The sequence below is a fragment of the Orbicella faveolata genome, unplaced genomic scaffold, assembly GCF_042242905.1.
Source record: "Orbicella faveolata isolate gen_17 unplaced genomic scaffold, um_ofav_v1 contig_47, whole genome shotgun sequence".
Taxonomy (NCBI): Eukaryota; Metazoa; Cnidaria; class Anthozoa; order Scleractinia; family Merulinidae; genus Orbicella; species Orbicella faveolata.
In genome coordinates this window covers 1697541-1717088 of record NW_028301577.1, presented here as the reverse complement: position 1 = coordinate 1717088, position 19548 = coordinate 1697541, and the positions used below count along the sequence as shown (strand labels likewise).

At 37.5% G+C, this 19548-nt stretch overlaps 1 protein-coding gene and 2 pseudogenes across 2 annotated transcripts; 2 read left to right on the top strand and 1 right to left on the bottom strand.

Annotated features, from left to right (window-relative positions):
* Positions 1-2268: 2268 nt before the first annotated feature.
* On the top strand, positions 2269-18551 carry LOC110056646 (SEC14-like protein 2). 2 transcript variants are annotated; one of them, XM_089280203.1, is made up of 16 exons: positions 2269-2352; positions 3086-3164; positions 6214-6283; positions 7386-7429; positions 7964-8026; positions 10672-10765; positions 11001-11095; positions 11260-11335; positions 12078-12097; positions 12786-12846; positions 13228-13311; positions 13447-13553; positions 15866-16020; positions 16547-16637; positions 17254-17326; positions 17491-18551. In XM_089280203.1, the coding sequence occupies exons 2-16, from the start codon at positions 3117-3119 to the stop codon at positions 17589-17591; spliced, it is 1182 nt and encodes a 393-aa protein (XP_089136329.1). In that variant the 5' UTR covers positions 2269-2352; positions 3086-3116; the 3' UTR covers positions 17592-18551. The 2 variants fall into 2 exon arrangements, with proteins under 2 accessions (XP_089136329.1, XP_089136328.1); XM_089280202.1 differs by lacking the exon at positions 2269-2352 and adding an exon at positions 2359-2770.
* LOC149096734 (uncharacterized) lies at positions 8355-9482 on the bottom strand (annotated as a pseudogene).
* On the top strand, positions 9488-10508 carry LOC149096733 (uncharacterized; annotated as a pseudogene).
* Positions 18552-19548: the final 997 nt, after the last annotated feature.

Sequence of the window (19548 nt, the reverse complement as noted above, 5' to 3'; positions counted from 1 at the left end):
AAGGTCTGCACTTTTGAATGGAGTCTAATTTCAAGTCAAAAAATATTCCAAGTCTTTTGGCGGGAAAAATCTGTGCAGTTTGCATATGGATTTGTCTCATCAAAAGAAAGACTATGCATTGACTTGCTATCAGCCCTCTGTTCAAAAGCGTAGAATTTTTTTCTTCTCGGCAACCCTTCATAGTCAAAAAATAGTAAAAGAGAGAGCCTACATTTCGACTAGTTACCAGGCCTCTTTAAAAGCGCCCAACTTTTTTTATGATTGCTGGTATCATTGATGGTTAATGGCAGAGCATTAATTTGGTACACGTATACAATGTTTAAGGTGGCTGAACACAGTTTTTGGTGCCTGTGTTTCATTCACCTTTTTCTCTAAAACCCTTGATTTCTTGGTCGCCAAAAATTATGAAGGGACTTGAAAATTTACCACCTTAAGCATGATTAACCATAAGAAAAATTTTGTGATAAGTCTGTCAATTGAATTGAAGTTACTGCATGATATCTCCCATATGCAGCATGTTATTGACAGATATGTATCTTCAAATGTCTTGTTTTTTTCATCATTCTCTTGTGCTTTCAGAGAGAAGTTGTTTGTATAGACTTTTTACTTTCAAAGCAACTTTTTATTTATCAGTCCACATAAAGGCAACATGTTTACCCACAGAAAACAACAAGACCAGCAAATTGAGAAGCTGAGCAATGTTACCATTCATTGATAGTTTTTAAAGAACCTGTTCTGCAGGGTCTTCAAGGAAGTACAGTGTAAAATCTACCTAGATGTTTTAAACTATGTATGAACTGTGGTCAAAGGCTCACTTTGCTCCAACAAAGAGCTTAATGCTTGAAATGTCAGCTTTTGAAATTCCCTGACTGTGTTAAAATTAACGTTTTGACTTCTGGTTATAAATTAGCAAATGAGGGTAGTACCTTCTCGTGACATCTACATATTTTATTTATTAGGACTATTATCTACAGTTTCACTCTTTATAGGACGTACCAGGTGCACACAGTGAAAAAGCATAGACAGCTGAATGGCAAATGTTATCTTTACCTTGACTTTTTCAAATTTTCTCAGCAACTTCTCGGACTCAAATATCTCATAGGCTCTCTGAAATAAGTCCAGGGCTTGTTCGAGACATCCTCTTCTTAATTTTTTGTCTTTTTTAATTAAACAGTTGTGCTTGGCCTTTACTTCATCAAGGTTGTCAGGCTTGGCTAAAGATGTCACTGTAAAACAGACGTGACAGCATTTTGTTGTTGTTACTTTACAAGTATGTTACCCTAAAAGATACCTGGACGGCTAAAAATAGTGGTGTTTCACCCTGAGCACCCGACAGAGACCAAAACCTATGATTTGCACTCCTAACTGAGATGACAAGTATCCCCAATCTTTTCATGTGGCAGTCAGCACCCCCCTCCCAGGTATTTTTTCTTCAACCAGTAAGTAGTGAACAAAATAACCTGTGAGCAGGCACTTTTTTTACATGATCCTCTTACTGCAATCATCTTTCTTGCTTTTGAATCTCTCTCCCAACATTCAAAATGTGCGGTTCCAGAAAATATCCAAAAGGGATTTTTTAAAGGTTTATGCCTAGAGTCAATTTGCCACAAACTGAAGTCATTTTGTTGCAAAAGTAAACTTGAGGAAATATTCCAATTAAGTGTATTCACGTTCCTTAATATGTTCAGTGATTCTGATTTTCAGGCTCTCTCATCTTCAGCCCTCTCTCACTCCAGAAGGGAGGGAAAACAAGAGACCCTGGGTACGAGGTTGCCATTATATATGGAACCACTAATTGGAACAACTAGTTTATTGTGTAGCGAAACTGCTTACCTCAGTTCAAACGAGGTAAAAGGCGGTTGTGTTGATTCAACTTCAGTTTGTATGGAATCGACTTTAGATTTGTATGGAATCGACTTCGATTTGTATCGAAACTACCGGACACTTAAGCTTACATTTTGGGTTCGGTACACGGGTCGGATGGGCGCTTTCAGTGCAAGAAAGCTGTTAATTGGTTTGTGTAGACTGAGTGACCTGAGTAATGACTTGTCTCTTTATCAATAGTGAGACCTTCTAAGAGTTCTTTGGTACCGCCTAGCAAAATGGTCCAAAATGTTGTACTCAGCCATTTTGAACCGATCCTTGAAGAAAAAGCCAGTCAAATGTGGCGCCAAAACTTACATGTGACTTCTCACGTGACTTTCTCTCTAGTTCCCAGGCTCTCTCTTGTTATGCAACAAGAGCGTTTTCACATGACGTCATGGCGGCCATGTTGGTGCCCCAAACCAGTCCTGTGCCGTCCTATGCCGTCCTGTGCCTGTGCCGTCCTGTGGGAGTTGAACTCTTACCCAGGTAACCTCTCTTTTGCGGCTTTTCTTCTTTTCAGTAAACTTGCATATGAGCGGGCCACGTGAGCGAAAGAGCAAATTATTCTGCTACAGGTTCACAAGGGAATATATTTTTCACAAATGAACGTAATGAAAAGCATGTTGAACGTCTATAACCGCTGCATTTGGAAAGGCTACAGCTCGTTGTCATCTTTTCGATCGCCGTACGGAAGTCACGAAAGGTGGTAACGAAGCATCTGGTGGAGATCATTGACTATACATAACGTTATTAATATTGATTATTTGCAATCGAGAAGCAAAATAAACATATTGCTTGATTGCTGAGGGAGCTTGCTGAAGAAAACAATTTCTGCGTCCGCATCGTTTCGACTGATGTTGTTCTCACTTGTTACAAGACTTGATCGAATTTTACCCGGAAAAAGGTAAGATTTACAAGAGAAATTAGATTTTACTAGTCACCTGCTTACATAATACAGAAGCTTATATAACCAACGTGTCTTGAAGGTTAGTCAACAGATTTTAGCTTATCGGTTTAGCTTGTCATTTTGTACATCACTTTGTTCGTTATAAAATGTATCTGAAATGTGCAGATTATCATTTTCAATGTTTGGCAAGCGCGGAAGTTGAAAATTAGTCAACAGTGTTTAGTTTTGGTAAATTATTATGGTTTTATGATAATGATTCCTTGTTCATAAAACTGAGAAATCTGGCTGTTAACTTATTTTTCACCGTTAAAGCTGTTGTAACAAGGCGATAGAAATTTCTTAGATGGATGATCTTGACCTCACACCAGAGAAGCAACGGATATTAGCACAGGTTGGTTTGTACAGTGTATAGATTAACAACTGACACCACAGCTAACCACACTACGTATAAGAGTATTGAGAGTAAGACCAGCTGCAAGACTGATATGAGAGGTAGAATTTAGCTGTCATCAACCGAGCAGGAGGTCTGTATGGGTGAATCTTGACCGAGGTCGTGAGTACCGACCGAACGCAGTGAGGTCTTTGCACACGACCGATGTCAAGATTTTCCCTAACAGACCGACTAAGGTCGGTTAATAAGATGTTAATTATACGGCAAACAAGAACAGTTTAATTCGTTTAATGTCACTGGTTTGTACTAGCTGACATTTTGCTTGCGAACGATGATGAGCTGAATTTAATTCTGCCAAAGTTTGCTCTTCCTTTTTACTTTTTTTCTCATCAGGCTCTTTGGCCCTTCCATAAATAAATATTTTTAGAAGAAAATATTCAATGATTTTGCGTTTTAGTTTGCAAGTTTTTTCACCGCAAAACATTAGCAGTCTAGATGCTGGTCTAGATGGGAAAATCTAGATCCTTTCAATATCAACTTCAGCCTATCAAATTTGCTAATTTGGTAGTTCCCAGTCCTTGTGAGACAGAGCCATATAATAATTAGCTCCTGTTAACCGAGCAGGAGGTCTGTATAGGAGAATCTTGACTGAGGTGAGTACAGACCGAATGCAGTGAGGTCTGTACACACAACCGAGGTCAAGATTCTCCCATACAGACTGACTTAGCTCGGTTAATAAGATGTTTATTATATGGCAAAGATCAAGAAAACTTTAATTTGTTTAATAGAACTGGTTTGCTTGCAAACGGAGATGGGCTTAACTTAAACCTGCCGAAATTTGCTCGTCCTCTTTACCTTTTTTTTTGTCGTCAGGCTTTTTGGCACTTCCATAAATGATTGAGAAAAAAACAAAAGAAAACAGTGAATATTTTTGTATTTTAGTTTGCTACTTTTTCAATGCAAAATGAAACCGGTCTGGATGCCGTTCTAGATGGAAATCTAGACCGCGGTCAATATCGTTTTCAGCCAATCAAATTCGTGAATTTGGTAGTTCCCAGTCCTTGTGAGACACAGCCATATAATAATTTCAAATAAGACACCAATAAGACTGCTGTGTAGTTAATTTCTTTGATCAAATTGTAGTAATACAGTTCTTAAACAGTTGTGATTACTGGTACACATGGATATCAAAAAATTCTGTCATCCCGCCTCCCATCTCCAGTTGTACTCTTATCCCATATCTTGCCAAACCAATGTTTGACACTCATGTTTGTCCTTGTTAGTTTTGAAATGCCCCCTGCTTTTACGACATTTTCTAGTAACAATCAATAGCTTTAGTTTTAGTAGAACATGCTCAAATGTAATACGTATTTTTTAGGAATTTACAGTTTGACGCTTGCTCAAAGCTAAATTCGTGCTTAGAAAATGAAATAACACTTCCGAAATGTAGTACACATGTTTCAAGCAATGCCCTAGGCATAATCACGTATGCGTGCGTTTAAAAGGGGACTCATAACAACCGTAATAGTTAGTTATCCTGCAACCGCTACGATCAGAGGATCAATCAGTTACAGGCTACCATTTGACTACCTTTGAGCTATACTTTCTGGTATTGTCTGTGCGAGTCGTCACCAAAGTAATTTTCTTATCTTTTACTTTCATTGTTATTATTGCCAAGTAACTAAGTTTTCAATTTTCAAAGTGTTGTCACGCTACGAAACCAATTGTGTAATCTTTACCAAATTATTGTTGTCATGATCAACATATGTGCAGTGCTAGTAGTTTCAGTTCAGTTTTTCTACTATTCCAGTACTTTGGATGTAATGTTCTCAGCATTCTTTTTATGCTACGAGTTGTTAGTTATGTCTATCAAGTCTTTCTGGAAACCGCCTTATTAGTCATTAAGCACCGATTATTATGTCTGTTACATGCCCATGTAACTAAATGCTTTATCTTAGCTGTACTGTATAATTTTAATTGTCATTTTCAGTTCAAACCTATACTACTGTACTCTACTTTGTTCTACTGATTTGTACCGCAGCTACGAACTTTGCTACCTTCAAGTCTACTTTCATCAGTTATTTTTGGAACTGTTTTGCTACTGTAATCTACCTTCTGTCATCACTGTCGCTACTAGTGTAACTCGTGAACCTTGAACTGTGATTAAATGTGTTTTAATCATTCTGCAAGTGGAGTTCGAATTGTCTATCGTCTCGCACATTGCTACCCCTGTAATTGTTAAGTTTCTGACTAAGACACAACATAAGAATCTTGACAGTTACAGTCCAAAGGATTTTATGGTAGTCTAAATGGATCATGGGTACTAAAGGCATCTGCAGTTGAGTGTTGATCAATAGACTCAATCGACCCTTGATTGACACTTCACGTACATCTCAGTCAACACTTGATCAACATCTCCAATGATACTTGGTCAACACTTGATCAACATCTTGGTTGACAGTCCGTTGAGAGTCAACTAATTTTCGCAGACACACTCTGGAGTGTTGATTGAAAAAAATGAGTCGGCCTACATTCTGCCAACTATTGATTGAGTGTCAATCAAGTGTCAATGGAGATGTTGATCAAATGTCAATGGAGATGTCAATCAAGTGTCAAGCTAGTGTGGGCTGTGTATCGGGATGTCGATCCAAATGTCGATCAAGTGTCAATCAAGATGTTGATGGAGAGTCGATCAAGGGTCATTCAAGGGCATCAATCTACACCTGACTGCAGATGCCTCTACTACACATGATAATGAAAGCAATGTGCAGTATCAGGGAGGGGTTACTCAGGTGGCATGAGATATGAAGGCCATTTTTGTGTCTGAAATTTGTGATCAAGAACTTTTTTTGTGGTGATTAATTTTTCTATAACTTCTAGTTATAGAAAGATCAGATGCAAAAACTGACCAGAACTCCCTCTCTCTTTTATTATTTTCATCTTTTTTTCTGGTGCACAGAAAAAAAGACTTTTTAAGTTGTTTTTTTGAGCTGCTGGGTTTATGTATTGGTTGGTTAATGACAGTGTTGTTGTGTTTTAAATTATTCAGTTCCGTGATTGCATCAGTGATATTATACAGCCACACCACGATGATCACTTCCTGTTAAGATGGCTTCGAGGTAACTGACAGAGAATATTATTGAAGTCCAATAAAAATTGGAGCGCAGACTTGATGACAAAATCTAAACATCATTTTATTTAGCCAGGTGGATGAAGGAACTCTCAAGAGCCCGTTATTAAATCTTTTGTGTACATGTACAACTATACATCCCAATTGAGACTGAGTTGGTATTAATAGTGAAGGTGTTTACGGCAGAGGAAAACCAAGGATCCATAGACAAACCTCTTTAGCAAGAATGAGAGCCTTCGACATACTCGACCCTCATATGATCCCAGTTCCAGGATTCTATTACTCCTGGGATGAATACATTTGTTGGCACTGTCTCATAATTGTGCTAACATTGTTCTTCAAGTGCAAACACGATGGAAAAGGTTGGTATAGTGTGATGGTCCGGGTGAGGGTAGTTCTGAAAAGAACTGTTGATGGTGACTAACATTTCAACTACCTGAGCGGAAGTCATCTTCAGAGTCAAGTGAATAGTGTTTGTCAGTCAATGATGTTATAGGTCTGGTCCGTTGAACATGATTGGTCAGTTTAGCCATGATGGTATTGGCTGAAAGACTCGTGTAAAGTTTGTCATCAGTCATTGGTGGGTTTTGATCCGTCTCTTGTTAGTCAAATTGGTCAGGTTTTGGTCCGTCTATTATCAATCAAATTTGTCAAGTTAAGTCGGTCTGTTAGAACTACGCTCACCTAGATCACACTATACAAACTAATGATACTCCTGGGTTCAAATCATTTACTATGTTATGATGGGAAAAAAACAACTAAAAAAGCCACGGCAATCTCTGGGTAGTTCACTCAGTCATACTGATCTTCGTAATCAGAGATCTTAATCTTTATAGCTATCCTGGAAGAAGTAATCATTTGGAACCCTCTAACAATCTGTTAGTTCTAATATAATGTGCATGACTACTTGAGCCAGGTGATGTGGAAGAAAGTTGACCAAAAATTTAGGATTGGTCAATTTTTTTTTTCAGGTTGCTTGGTTTGACTTATAGTTTGTGAACCCACAGAAAGGTGGATTAGACATATTAAATTTTTGATTTAATTTTAATTTAATGTCTTTATTATTTTATTTTTATATTTTCTTCATTTAGCAAGAGATTTCAGCATAGAAAAAGCAGAGATCATGCTCAGAGAGGTATTTATATCTGACTAACACCTTTGTCATGTTGGTCAGATTACTGATCAGAATAATAATTATAGTAAGTTACTTACCAATAATTATTATTTAGATTTAAAAAAAGGAAAAAAAATCTTGTGTGGGTGACTGTTGATCCCACAAAGTATCATGATAGAGTCTTTCCTGCACCTTCAGAAAAAAAATGTTGCCAATTAATCATTCATCAATCAACAGTTGAGAACTTGCAATGGAAACCAGGTTGATTCCCATGTTACTTTCAAAACCATCTTTTAAGTTGCCACCTAGAAGTTTATGACTTGTAATCCTCCATCACAATTTGTACTAATCAATCAAGCAGTACAGTAAGTGTGTCTGTTAGTTTGTCAAGATTGTTAAAATACACTCAGAATAATTTGTAAAGCTCAGCTAATAATAAAAGAAATTTTAATTTAGCAAATTAATCAGTAAATAAATTTAAAGAAAAAAAATCATAAGTTAAACATACAGTTAATCCATTAATTACTTTTCTCTGATGCCCTCTTTCATTTATAGAGTATGGACGTACGTAGACGCCTGAAACTTGACACTTTGGTTGAAACATACAAGGTTCCTGAGGTGAGTTCATATTACTTTGCCCATCATTTAATTAAAATGTGTGCAATATTAAAGCATGCAATTAACTGCTGTCAGTAATTAGTGATTTTAATAATAAAATGGTATTGATTAGCAATAATTAATATTTGATACTATGGCCAATCTCTGCAGGTTAACTATAAAAAATTGCGATAAAATATTTCTAAGCATATTAAGAAAGTTAAAAATTTTTGTTAGACAACAACGTTTCGACGTTGAGCTAACGTCATTATCAAGTCAAAATGATAGTTGATAAGAAATGTATAAATACTGAGTAAAATAATAGTTCAATGGATGTGCTAAAATGTTTAAAATTAAACAAAGAGTTTCGCACAGATGGAGTCAGTTTGCGTGTTCAAGCTTGGATTCCATTCCTTTATGCAAAGCATCTCATAGACGAGGCAATCAAATTTCCCTTGGCACTTTCGGAGAATTTGAAACTGGCTTTCGTTGAGGAGGCTTATGTCCCTGTGGGCTTCCAAAAAGTGTTTTCCAAACGCCAAGTTTTTATGTTCAGCAATGCGTTGGTGGAGGTGTCGGGCTGTGTAGCCGACATAATCTGCATCGCACAGATCACATGAAAATAAATAAACCACACATTGTTGATTTACGATCAGAGGCTTGATTTCTTTGGGCTTGAGATCTTGTTCCAGTTTCTTGCTAATAAATACTGGTTGTAGCGCAGTGCCAATCTTGTGACTGAGATCATGCATTTGCCTTCTAACCGCATTAGCTGATGTTTGGTCCTTGAAGGGGAGACCAACTTGCAAGACACGGCTGTCTTCCACTTGTCTTTCACGTACACCGGATGAAAGGTTCTGGATAAATTTGTTAACAGTGGAATTAATGGTCGTTATCAGATAATCAAGTCGAGTAAAGATGGAGCGAAGTCTAGTGCATTCTTGATTGAAAGCTTCAGCTGTAGAAGATAGGGCATATGCACAATGAATCATTGTTTTGAGCAAGCAATGTTTGTAGCGTTTATCCATGTGGCGCTTTGGAAATGCAACAGCAAGCCAGTGTTAGTCAGTTTTCTGTACAGTTGTGTTTCAATCTTTGTTCTGTTCTTGATTATTTCCATGCCGATAAAGGGGATCTTGTTATCAACCGGAAGCTCCATCGTAAATGACAGGCTGGGGTGGAGGCCATTAAGGGTAGTCAGAAAATCAACTGCGGCATCAGTGCTAGGCTGGTTAGTAGTGGCGATTTCGAGGAGTCTGGCAAGTTGATCCTTTTGTAGGTTAAGGTCATAGGTTTGGTTGAACCAATCGCTGGCAAATGCTTTGTCGACTAAGATGTTGATAGTCTCATTTAAAGGTACATTTGTGAAAAGGGATGCAACATTGAAAGAAACCAAAATGTCATCATCTCCAATGGGTGAGTTGCGGATTTCTTCAGAGAAACGAATGGCATCGGTAATGGTGTACTCGTTAATAGAGAGTGGTTATTACCACTACTAACCAGCTTTTCCAATTTAATGGCCAGCTGTATGAGCAAGTCGACGGCGTGGCAATGGGTTCGCCCCTTGGCCCTCTAATGGCTAATGTTTTCATGTGTCATCTTGAAGACAAGCTTACCCTAATGGTTTGATGCCTACGCTATACAAGAGATATGTTGATGATACCTTGGCCAAAATGCCTAACACTGATGCTGCAGTTGATTTTCTGACTACGCTTAATGGCCTCCACCCCAGCCTGTCATTTATGGCTTGCTGTTGCATTTCCAAAGCCACACGGATAAACGCTACAAACATTGCTTGCTCAAAACAATGATTCATCATGCATATGCCCTATCTTCTACAACTGAAGCTTTCAATCAAGAATGCACTAGACTTCGCTCTATCTTTACTCGACTTGATTATCCGATAACGACCATTAATTCTACCATTAACAAATTTATCCAGAACCTTTCATCCGGTGTACATGAAAGACAAGTGGAAGACGGCCGTGTCTTGCGAGTTAGTCTCCCCTTCAAGGACCAAACATCAGCTAACGCGGTTAGAAGGCAAATGTGCGATCTCAGTCACAAGATTGGCACTACCCTACAACCAGTATTTATTAGCAAGAAACTGGAACACGACCTCAAGCCCAAAGAAATCAAGCCTCCGATCGTAAATCAACAATGCGTGGTTTATTTATTTTCATGTGATCTGTGCGATGCAGATTATGTCGGCTACACAGCCCGACACCTCCACCAACGCATTGCTGAACATAAAAACTTGGCAATTGGAAAACACTTTTTGGAAGCCCACGGGGACATAAGCCTCCTCAACGAAAGCCAGTTTCGAATTCTCTGAAAGTGCCAAGGGAAATTTGATTGCCTCGTCTATGAGATGCTTTGCATAAAGGAACGGAATCCAAGCTTGAACACGCAAACTGACTCCATCTGTGCGAAACTCTTTGCTTAATTTTAAACATTTTAGCACATCCATTGAACTATTGTTTTACTGACTATTCATACATTTCTTATCAACTATCATTTTGACTTGATAATGACGTTAGCTCAACGTTGAAACGTCATCGTTGAACAAAAAATTTTTAACTTTCTTAATATGCTTAGAAATATTTTATCGCAATTTTTTATAGTTAAATGTTTAGAAAAATCGCTTGTTATTCGAATCTCTGCAGGTGTTATCAAAATACTATCCTGGAAGTTACTTTGGTTTTGACAGACAGGGCTCGCCAGTCTTCATTGATCCCATCGGACAAATCGACTTTAGAGGTACGATGACAGGACTCTGAGTGAGAAGATATTGAAAGGTGCAAGAGCACTGGATAAATATTAACTAGGATATCCATTCTAAAATTATGCTGGTCACTACATTTCTGTTACTGAATAAGATGACTCTAGTTGTTGGATTATCGGTAGGTTTTCGTTACAGTTGTTTTGCTTAATAGGCAGGAGTCCAGGATATCTTATGTTGCCTTATAAATATATTTTTTTATATTTTTGAAAGGACTGCTGTCATCTGTAAAGAAAGAGGAAATTGTTAGATTCAAGGCTTACTTAGGTGAATATGGAATGGCCCTAGGCAGACAACAGTCAGCAAAGGTATAATAACTGGTAATCTGTAGAATATTTTATTCTGCTGTAGTGAAGTAAATATTAATACTGACACTGTTTAACTATGACGAGAATTTCTGCTAAATAATAAATCTGTAAGATTATCAGACACTGGAAAATCGAATAATATAATTAAAATCTCTTTTTCCCAGCTTGGTAAACGGGTTGACCAGGTTGTGATGGTGATGGATATGGAGGGTCTGGGACTGAAGCATCTTTGGAAACCAGGTTTGTATACAAGAAGCTACCAATATATGCTAACTGAGTTGTGGAGTTTCTCTAAATTGGATAACTGGTGTAATGGGGAGATGTTGATACCTTCTGGGGACACATTGCCAGGCTGTGATAATGATTGTCTGACTAGTAAAAGTAACCTGACTAATACAGTGACCAGCTGTTGATGGAGCTAACTCAGCACTAGCCATGACACAGGCCTTATGAGCAACAACGGCAATCAAACTACTCCCTGAGTCAACTGATTACATCAGTCCAAGAGATGCTCAGATCCTCAAATGGTAGCAAGTTCCAGCAAAAGGCTTTTCTTGGAATCATGGCATTTCAATGTGGACACTGTTAACAACAAAAACCACTCCCTCATGCTTGTGGGTCATTGATTTTCAACAACACACAAGTTTGTTGGACCAGCAATAATAATGGCTCCTCTGCTGAAGGTGGATAGAAGCCATTGGAAATTCAGAAAAACAAAGAACACATCAGTTACAGAAATTTTCTTTTCAGGGAAATAACATTTGACTGTATAAATGCTTCTCATCACTAATAGAGGACTTGAGCATGACTCCAAATAATGACTGATAATATTGAGGAAACTGTGATGACGTCAATCAATAACATTAACTAAAAGGAATATTGGTAATAAATCTGACCGTGTGATAGAAATAGACATCTGCCCTAACTAAATTCTTATGTCTTCTCATGCTGTTTATAATGAATGTATTTCCTTTAATTTCAGGTGTGATGCTTTTTAACACAGTAAGTCACAACATTACCTATGGACAGCATGTGCAACATCTGAACTTAGGGCATTTACTCTGTCTGTTAAAATATTGTATTGCACTTTTTGTAAGATTTTTGCCGTAGAATTCCGAAAGGATTTAGCAGGCAAAAGGGGCTGCTACTTTCGGGCAGCCAGTACTTTTGGATGGTTAAAACACGTTTGTATGGTAATTCAGTCGTTTCAGACAAAGTGGAAATGTAACACAGTGAAAAATCTCAATTATGTATATTAATTACTAATCAACTACCCACATATACAAAGCAGACTGTATAAACAAATAAAGGCCCCAATATTGGTACTGTCAGAAGAAAGGTATGGTCGCATTATATTGCAATGTAACTAAAACTGCTTGAAACGTTATATCAAATATATGACGTTGACTTTTATTTGGTTTTTATTGCAGTCAAGTGGTCATCTTCACAAGGCTGCTACTTTTGGGTGGGTCATTACTTTCAGGGGGACCGTTACTTTCAGGATTGAATAGGAAAGTAAAAAGTTAACATTACTTTCAGGCAGCCATTATTTTCAGGGGAGACCGTTACTTTCGGAATTCTACGGTATTTCTTGAGAAGGTGAAAAAAAATGAACATTGTCATAAAATGATGTTATTCCAAAATGAATTGCATTACAAGGGCTCTAAAATGAATGACTTTAATTCAACAGATTACTGCATTTTATGAAGATAATTTTCCTGAGGTGATGAAGAATATTTTAGTAATTAAAGGTGTGTTTCTCGTTTTCTTGAAGCTGTTGTTTTCTCCCATTTTTCATCCACATTCCAATCAATTACCGGAATGGGCAAATGTTTTCTCTTTGATTGGTTGAAAGGAGGCAAAATTTTAATCAGTGAAAGTAGTAGTAGTAGTAATAGTAATAATTATAGTAAAATAGTTATAATCAGTGATGTTAAGAAATAACTTTCATGGTCGTTCCCTCCCTCCCGGCCTGTTATTCCCTGGGGTGTGGGTGCGGCTACACATAGGCTAATGAAGAAACAGGTGACCCAACAAAAATTCTGGGGGATGGCATCCACCCGCACTGTGTGCTCAAGGGTTAAAGTAATAGTTCCACCATATCAAGTTTGTGTTACTTTGTTACTTTGCAGCTCCCAAGATATTTCCTATAGCATATGCTTTAGTCAAACCTTTTCTAAATGAAGTCACAAGAAACAAAGTGAAAATACTGGGAGGTATGACTCTGGATTGTTTGCATGTCTATCTGTCTGTCTATTTGTGGTTTGAAATGTAAAAAGGGATACAAGAGGCATATGGAGCCCTTATTCAGAAAAAATGCACACACCTTTGATATATTTTATTTGTGGTAGGAGATTGGAAAACAGAGATTCTGGAATATATTGATGAAGACAATTTGCCAGAGAACTATGGAGGCAAGTGTCGAGATCCTGATGGAGACCCGTTGTGCAGATCAAGGGTACGTATATTTATTTTTACTTCTGTTCTCAAAGACATTAATAAAAATATTATTGTTTTCTTGAACTTTTAAAGTCATGTACCATACTTAAAAAATATATATAAATTGTTAAAAATTATCTTGTACACATTTTTGAGTTATTTTTTTGTAAAAAAAAATACCTCTTAGTCGGCGCGTCGGGGTATGTTATGGACGGGTCAATGGATGAGTGAGTGAGTGAATGAGTGAGAGATGTATGTATGTCACACCGATCAGATTGGATCTACTATAAACAGCCAATCAAATTTCTTGTTGTAAAGGTAAATGGTATGTGAGAAGATTTGATCCCAATACAGTTCAAAATGGCCGTATTTATTCTTCTATAAAAGAGGAGGAAGTATTCATATATCGGGCTTACTTCGACATTTTCTGTGGGTTAGGCTGAGGATTTTTTGGGCGGGTTTGATAGTTATTTGCAACTGGATAATTAGTCAAAGAAACATAGTGTTTGGCATATAACTATGAGCATGCGATGAAAGGTGAGCTTTTCCCATTAGATAAGTTTTTGAATTGAGTCTTAGCCGCTCTACTACTAGGTTTAAGATGTGAATGAAAAACAAGTTGATGTGGTTTCTATGATAGGATCAATTGTATTTTAGGGGGGACGGAATGCACTACTGGGAATGTGAAGAGGTTGTGACCAAGTTCAAATTGTTTGCGTGTTGTATTGAAACCTAAATATTGTTGCAGAGTTCGTAATAAGTGTTCCGGGTGTGTCATTAATTTCAGCATCCATTGATAAGTTTCAATGTGGAAAGCGAAGAGACTGCGATTAATTTCGTCAACAGAACAAAAATATATTATTCTGTGACGATTTACAATTGTAATGGTTCTTGTTTACTACTGGAATGAGAAGATATGTTTTAATGAAACTTAATCTTTTCTCTTCAATGTTATCAGGGTTTTTGCTTATTCACATTAATAACCAACATGAATTGTAGTTGAAGAAAAGGAATATATGAAGTCTTGAGCGTTTTATTGTATTAAACCTAAGGACTTTGGTAATTGAAAAATAAAGACCGACGTGTATGTTGCTGGTTTGTGATTTTTAGTCCAGTTTGGAGCGGAGTGTGACAGTTACATACACATAGTATGCAAATGGAATGAGATATTTTTATTTTTAGTTACAAAGGCAACTTGATACTTTTGTTTTTCACAAGGAGTAAATTCAATTAGAGGTCACAAATCGGCTCTTTTTAGTTTTTAGGACATGTTTTAGAGGAGACGAGACTATTTAGATTTGAAACAGTTCTAATGTTTACATAGTAAGTGCAGGTAACGATTGGTTTGTTCTTGTTGGATGCAAATATAACGAGATATTTTTATTTTTTTGTTACAAAGGGTAATTTGACACTCTTGTTTTTCACAAGGGAGTAAATTCAATTAGAGCTGACGAATCGTCACCACTTGTTCCCACGAGATGTTTGCTATCTTTAGTTACAAATGGTAAATTAACACTTTTGTTTTTTATATGGGAGTAAATTCAGTTAGAGCTGACAAGTTATCGGCTATTGTTCCCAGGACATTAAACAAAAAAGAAGCTTTCATTTCTGGATGGTTTTTACGTCTCTGTAGTAGCAGTTTAATATTTTTATTTGATGGGCATTTTATGACATTCTTTTCAGTCCGATATTTTTAAAGTTAAAATTAAGTATGAAAACTGTTCAAATGTTCTTTGAAGACTGCATGGCACCAAGTTAACGTGCAATTTAATTAAATCAGCCTTTCAACGTGTCAGAGAGCTTTTTTTTCTTTCTTTCTATTTTCGGTGAAGTAGTGTTGTTGTTTTGTGTTGTGTAAAAAGGTAAACTTACGACTTGTATAAAATGTGAAAAGTTCTCTTAACTTGAGTATTTTTGAGCAAAAAATCCTCTTGGGGGTTGGAAGGGCTATGTGATAGGTGAGTGAGGGAGTTATGCATGTGTGCGTGTCACACCAATCACAGTGTGGGTTGTATCAAAGAACGAATCAAATTACCTGTTTGAAAATAAGATGGTATCTACATTAATCTGGAGACGTGTCAGATTACTGTAGTTTGTTCAGTCAAACATTTTATGGCGTACTATTTAGTTATCTTACCATTACCGATGTAACATTGTATGTACATTATAAATTTCCAGTTTCTTTCTTGCTTTACATCACAACCAAAAACACATGTCAAATTAAACAAATCATTACTGTAAACAGACTTTTAGTTTAGATAAAAATAACTCGTGCACAACTTGCGTGCCTATGTTTATTTTTTGGTCAACACCCATTTTATCTCTTTGAAGATTTGTTACGGTGGTGATGTACCAGTGTCATATTACTGTAAAGAAAATTACAAGGTGGACAGTTTAACAGAAGAAAGTTACCAAGTGGGATGTGTCAAGCGAGGAACTGCACTGAAACTCAGCTTTGAAGTTGAATCAGCTGGGAGTGTGCTCAGGTAGGTCTTGTATGATATTTACTCTAATAAAGAGAAAAGTACACTGGAACCGATTATACCTTTGGTCCAAGTTTTGAAGCCTGTCTTTTATCACAAGATCGTCGCTCCAGAAAATGACCTGGGATGAACAGGTAAAGATGTTCTCAACAGGCTTGTGCATGAGAGGAAAGGGAGGAAAAGAGGGCCTTTTCCAGTCCACTTCCAACCTAACCCACAGGAAGAGCACTGGTTTACTTGGAGCTTTTGAGGCACCTACAAACTATCATTGTTGGAGGTTCATACAACTCAGTATCCTGTGTTACAGTCACTGTCTCTGAAAGAAACAACTTTGGGAAGACAGCTGACTAATAGTTTGGGCAAGTTGATTGCCTCAAAAGAATGCTTTAGGTTGAAACCAAAACAGTCATTGCATTGCTCACGTAGTCACCTGCTTAGTCAGTGGCCCAAATTGAAATCATTTTTGAGTATTTAAATCAGTTTTGGTGTGTCACATACTCAACTAGAGCATGCTTGTCTCCCCTTATAGCTGGCAGTACAGATCTCTAGACCATGACATTGGATTTGGTGTTTTCTTCACTGAAAAGGACAAGACTGGTTCTAAAGCTGTGGAGGAAATGGTGTGAATTGATATCTCCCTAATCTCAGTTTTCTAGTAAATGCTGCACAACTAAATTCCTAATAATCACATTGTCAGTCACTATAATATAAACAAAAGATAACTCTAGCATGACACTGAAGCCATACAAAATTTAAAGCAAGAGCTTGTAAACCTCTAGTAAGTGTGTGGAAGTTTTGTCTCAAATTTATCACAAGGTGATTTGAATTTGCTTCTCCCTTGTGTACTGTTCCCTTCTCCCCCTGAGAAGGAGGAAGGGTGAGGAATAGACACGGGAAGGGCAAGAGAGGAGCAATGGAGGGGTGAGGGACAGTTGAGGATGGGACAGAGGAGGACAAACGACAGAAAGTCAAGTGAAAGATGAGGGAAAGATGAAGCAGATGGAGAGTTATTGACAAAAGGAAGTGGTTTAGTCACCATTTTAATTGTTGATATGCCTATTAGTAAAGGGTGTTACCAAGGAACATGTGTACATCTAGATGAATTTCCAATACCCAACATTCAGCTCCTGGTTTTTTTCTCTTGCAACCTTGGTTTATCTCTTGGTCACCTATGTACCTGTACATGCACTGTACATAATTACTTGACGAACAAGAATTGGAATGTTTGTTCTTCAGATTCCAACAGAGAGACGGGACTGTCACATGATTCCCGAGGAAGGATCCATTCTCTGTGAGAAACCAGGCATCTGTAAGTACTGTAACAAGTCTTAATTTTATATTTTCAATTTTCCTTCTCTTTGATTAAAGTTTAAAGATGGAGATATCATAGGAATTTCATACCTCTTTCTACTTTAGTTAGAGTTTGCACATACAAAACCATCAGCTAACCAAGTTGACCTTTTGTCTCTCCAGATATTCTTCGTTTTGATAACTCTTACAGCTGGACAAGAAACAAAAAAATTTTGTACAATGTGGAAATTTCTACATCTACAGATAACTCTCCTGGGAGGTGACTCAATGTGGAGTAGTGTCTCCTATGGAGTCAAGTTGTAACAGTCTGTCAAATAATTATTGTACAGTAAATACTTGAATTACGACACTCACACAAAACAGAGGAAAGCAGGGGAAGGTTCACTTGCTTTCCCCACATTTTGAGAGCGACTTAAGTTAGTCAAAAGATTTTTAATGGAATAGTAATTTTTTTACAATTGCTCTTCGTTCTGTAGTAAGGGTTTTCTTCCTTGTTTTATTTAGCCTTCGTAAACAGAAGTCTGCAAACAGACTTGGCCCAAAAAAATTCCACACAGACAAGGTTTGCTTATCTAGGAGGATCAGGGATTTTGTTGTTTCATGAAGAATTTCCCTGATCATCTGGTATAATCAGGTAAAATCAGGTAAAGAGAGAACGAACGGGCTTTTCAGCCAAAGTAGTGTCCTCTTGATACAGCGTAGGAAAAGTGAAATCCCTGATCATCTGACATTTTCATGTCACATGAAAACCAAACTTATGTAGATGAGAAAACCAATTCAGACACTGTACAGATCTGTAGAGCTATGAGTCACACCTCAGGTGTCTCTTGGCAGAAAAACAGTTGAGACTGTGATGAAAGAGAAGCATTTGTTTCCTTGGGATATCTTTTATTGCTTTGTTATACAGCAGAACCTTTTCGTGAGATCCCATACTGTGTCTTGACTAACCTGAATGTGTTTTTAAAAGACAATAACAGAAAAAAATCCTTTTTTATGGACTATGAGAGCTCACTAAGCCCTATGTTTTAATTTAAACAGGTGTTAAATCAGGAATTTATACCCAGTAAATATTATTTATTTTGTTTTTCTTTGAGTGAAACAATATAGATTCCTAGTTTAGGTTAAGTGGCTTATGTAGAATAGCTTTGCTTATTGCGTGCTACCAAGGACAATTATCTTAATTTGTGAAATAAAGTTGTTGTTGTCTGTATTAATTTATTAAATGCAGGAGGTACTTTTATTTATTCATCATTCAAACATTTATTTGTTTGTTCAAAACTGGAGAATGAAAATGATGTGATAATTTCAAAATTTTGATTGCATCTAAATCAGTAGGCTTGATTTCCTCTGTTCTCTCTAGTCTGGTCTACACTGTTGCAGTGCGGGTTCCTTTCACAAAACGGCAGCAGGTAATCAAGCCTACTAAATCAGCTGAGGGGTCTTATTCACCTATCAGTGAACTAAAAGTACTTATTATTTTTAATGTACAGTATTTTGTCTTTATTTATGTTATTTATTTCATGACAAAGAATTTGTGGGCACTGTGTACAATTTATTATTACTTGGCTATTAATGATCCTCTATCAAGGCCTGGTCTGAGTTGCCATTAAAGGTACTGTGAAATTTGGGTGGCAGGGAAGCAAGACTAGGGAGTTGGGGCCCAGGAAGGGGGCCATCCTGGAGGGGAGTACAAATCAGGTGGTACTGGGGACAGCCACCCTGGAATTAAAGTTCCACACCTGCCTACAGGGGTGAGGCCCATATTATTATAAGGTAAAGTCTGAATACAAGCCAAGTGACCCATCAGGCCGGAGCTTATCCCGGTTTCTGTAGCATGAAGCAACTAGGAGTATTTCTACTCCCCCCTGGATGGGATGCTAGTCCATCACAGGGTTACCCCCAGCATTAAGTTCGCCGGTACCCATTTATACACCTGGGTGGAGAGAGGCACTACGAGAGTAAAGTGTCTTGCCCAAGAACACAACACAATGTCCCCGGCCAGGGCTCGAACCTGGACCACTTAATCCGGAGACGAGCGCACTAACCACAAGGCCACCGCGCCTTCCCCATATTATTATATTAAGTATATAAATAGAGCTATCTCGGTCAATTTGCAGCAGAAAAACTTGAAACTTGGTAGGCTAATAGTTCTACAGGCACCACACCTACTGCTATGAAAAATTATGTTCCCATGGAAACTCATTCTTTTCCAGTCCCCAT

Coding starts and splice junctions, on each gene's coding strand:
- LOC110056646 (XM_089280203.1), top strand. CDS start 3,117: ATGGATGATCTTGACCTCACACCAGAGAAGCAACGGATATTAGCACAG. Junction 3,165..6,213: donor AGCAACGGATATTAGCACAG/GTTGGTTTGTAC, acceptor TAAATTATTCAG/TTCCGTGATTGCATCAGTGA. Junction 12,098..12,785: donor GTGTGATGCTTTTTAACACA/GTAAGTCACAAC, acceptor TTAATTCAACAG/ATTACTGCATTTTATGAAGA.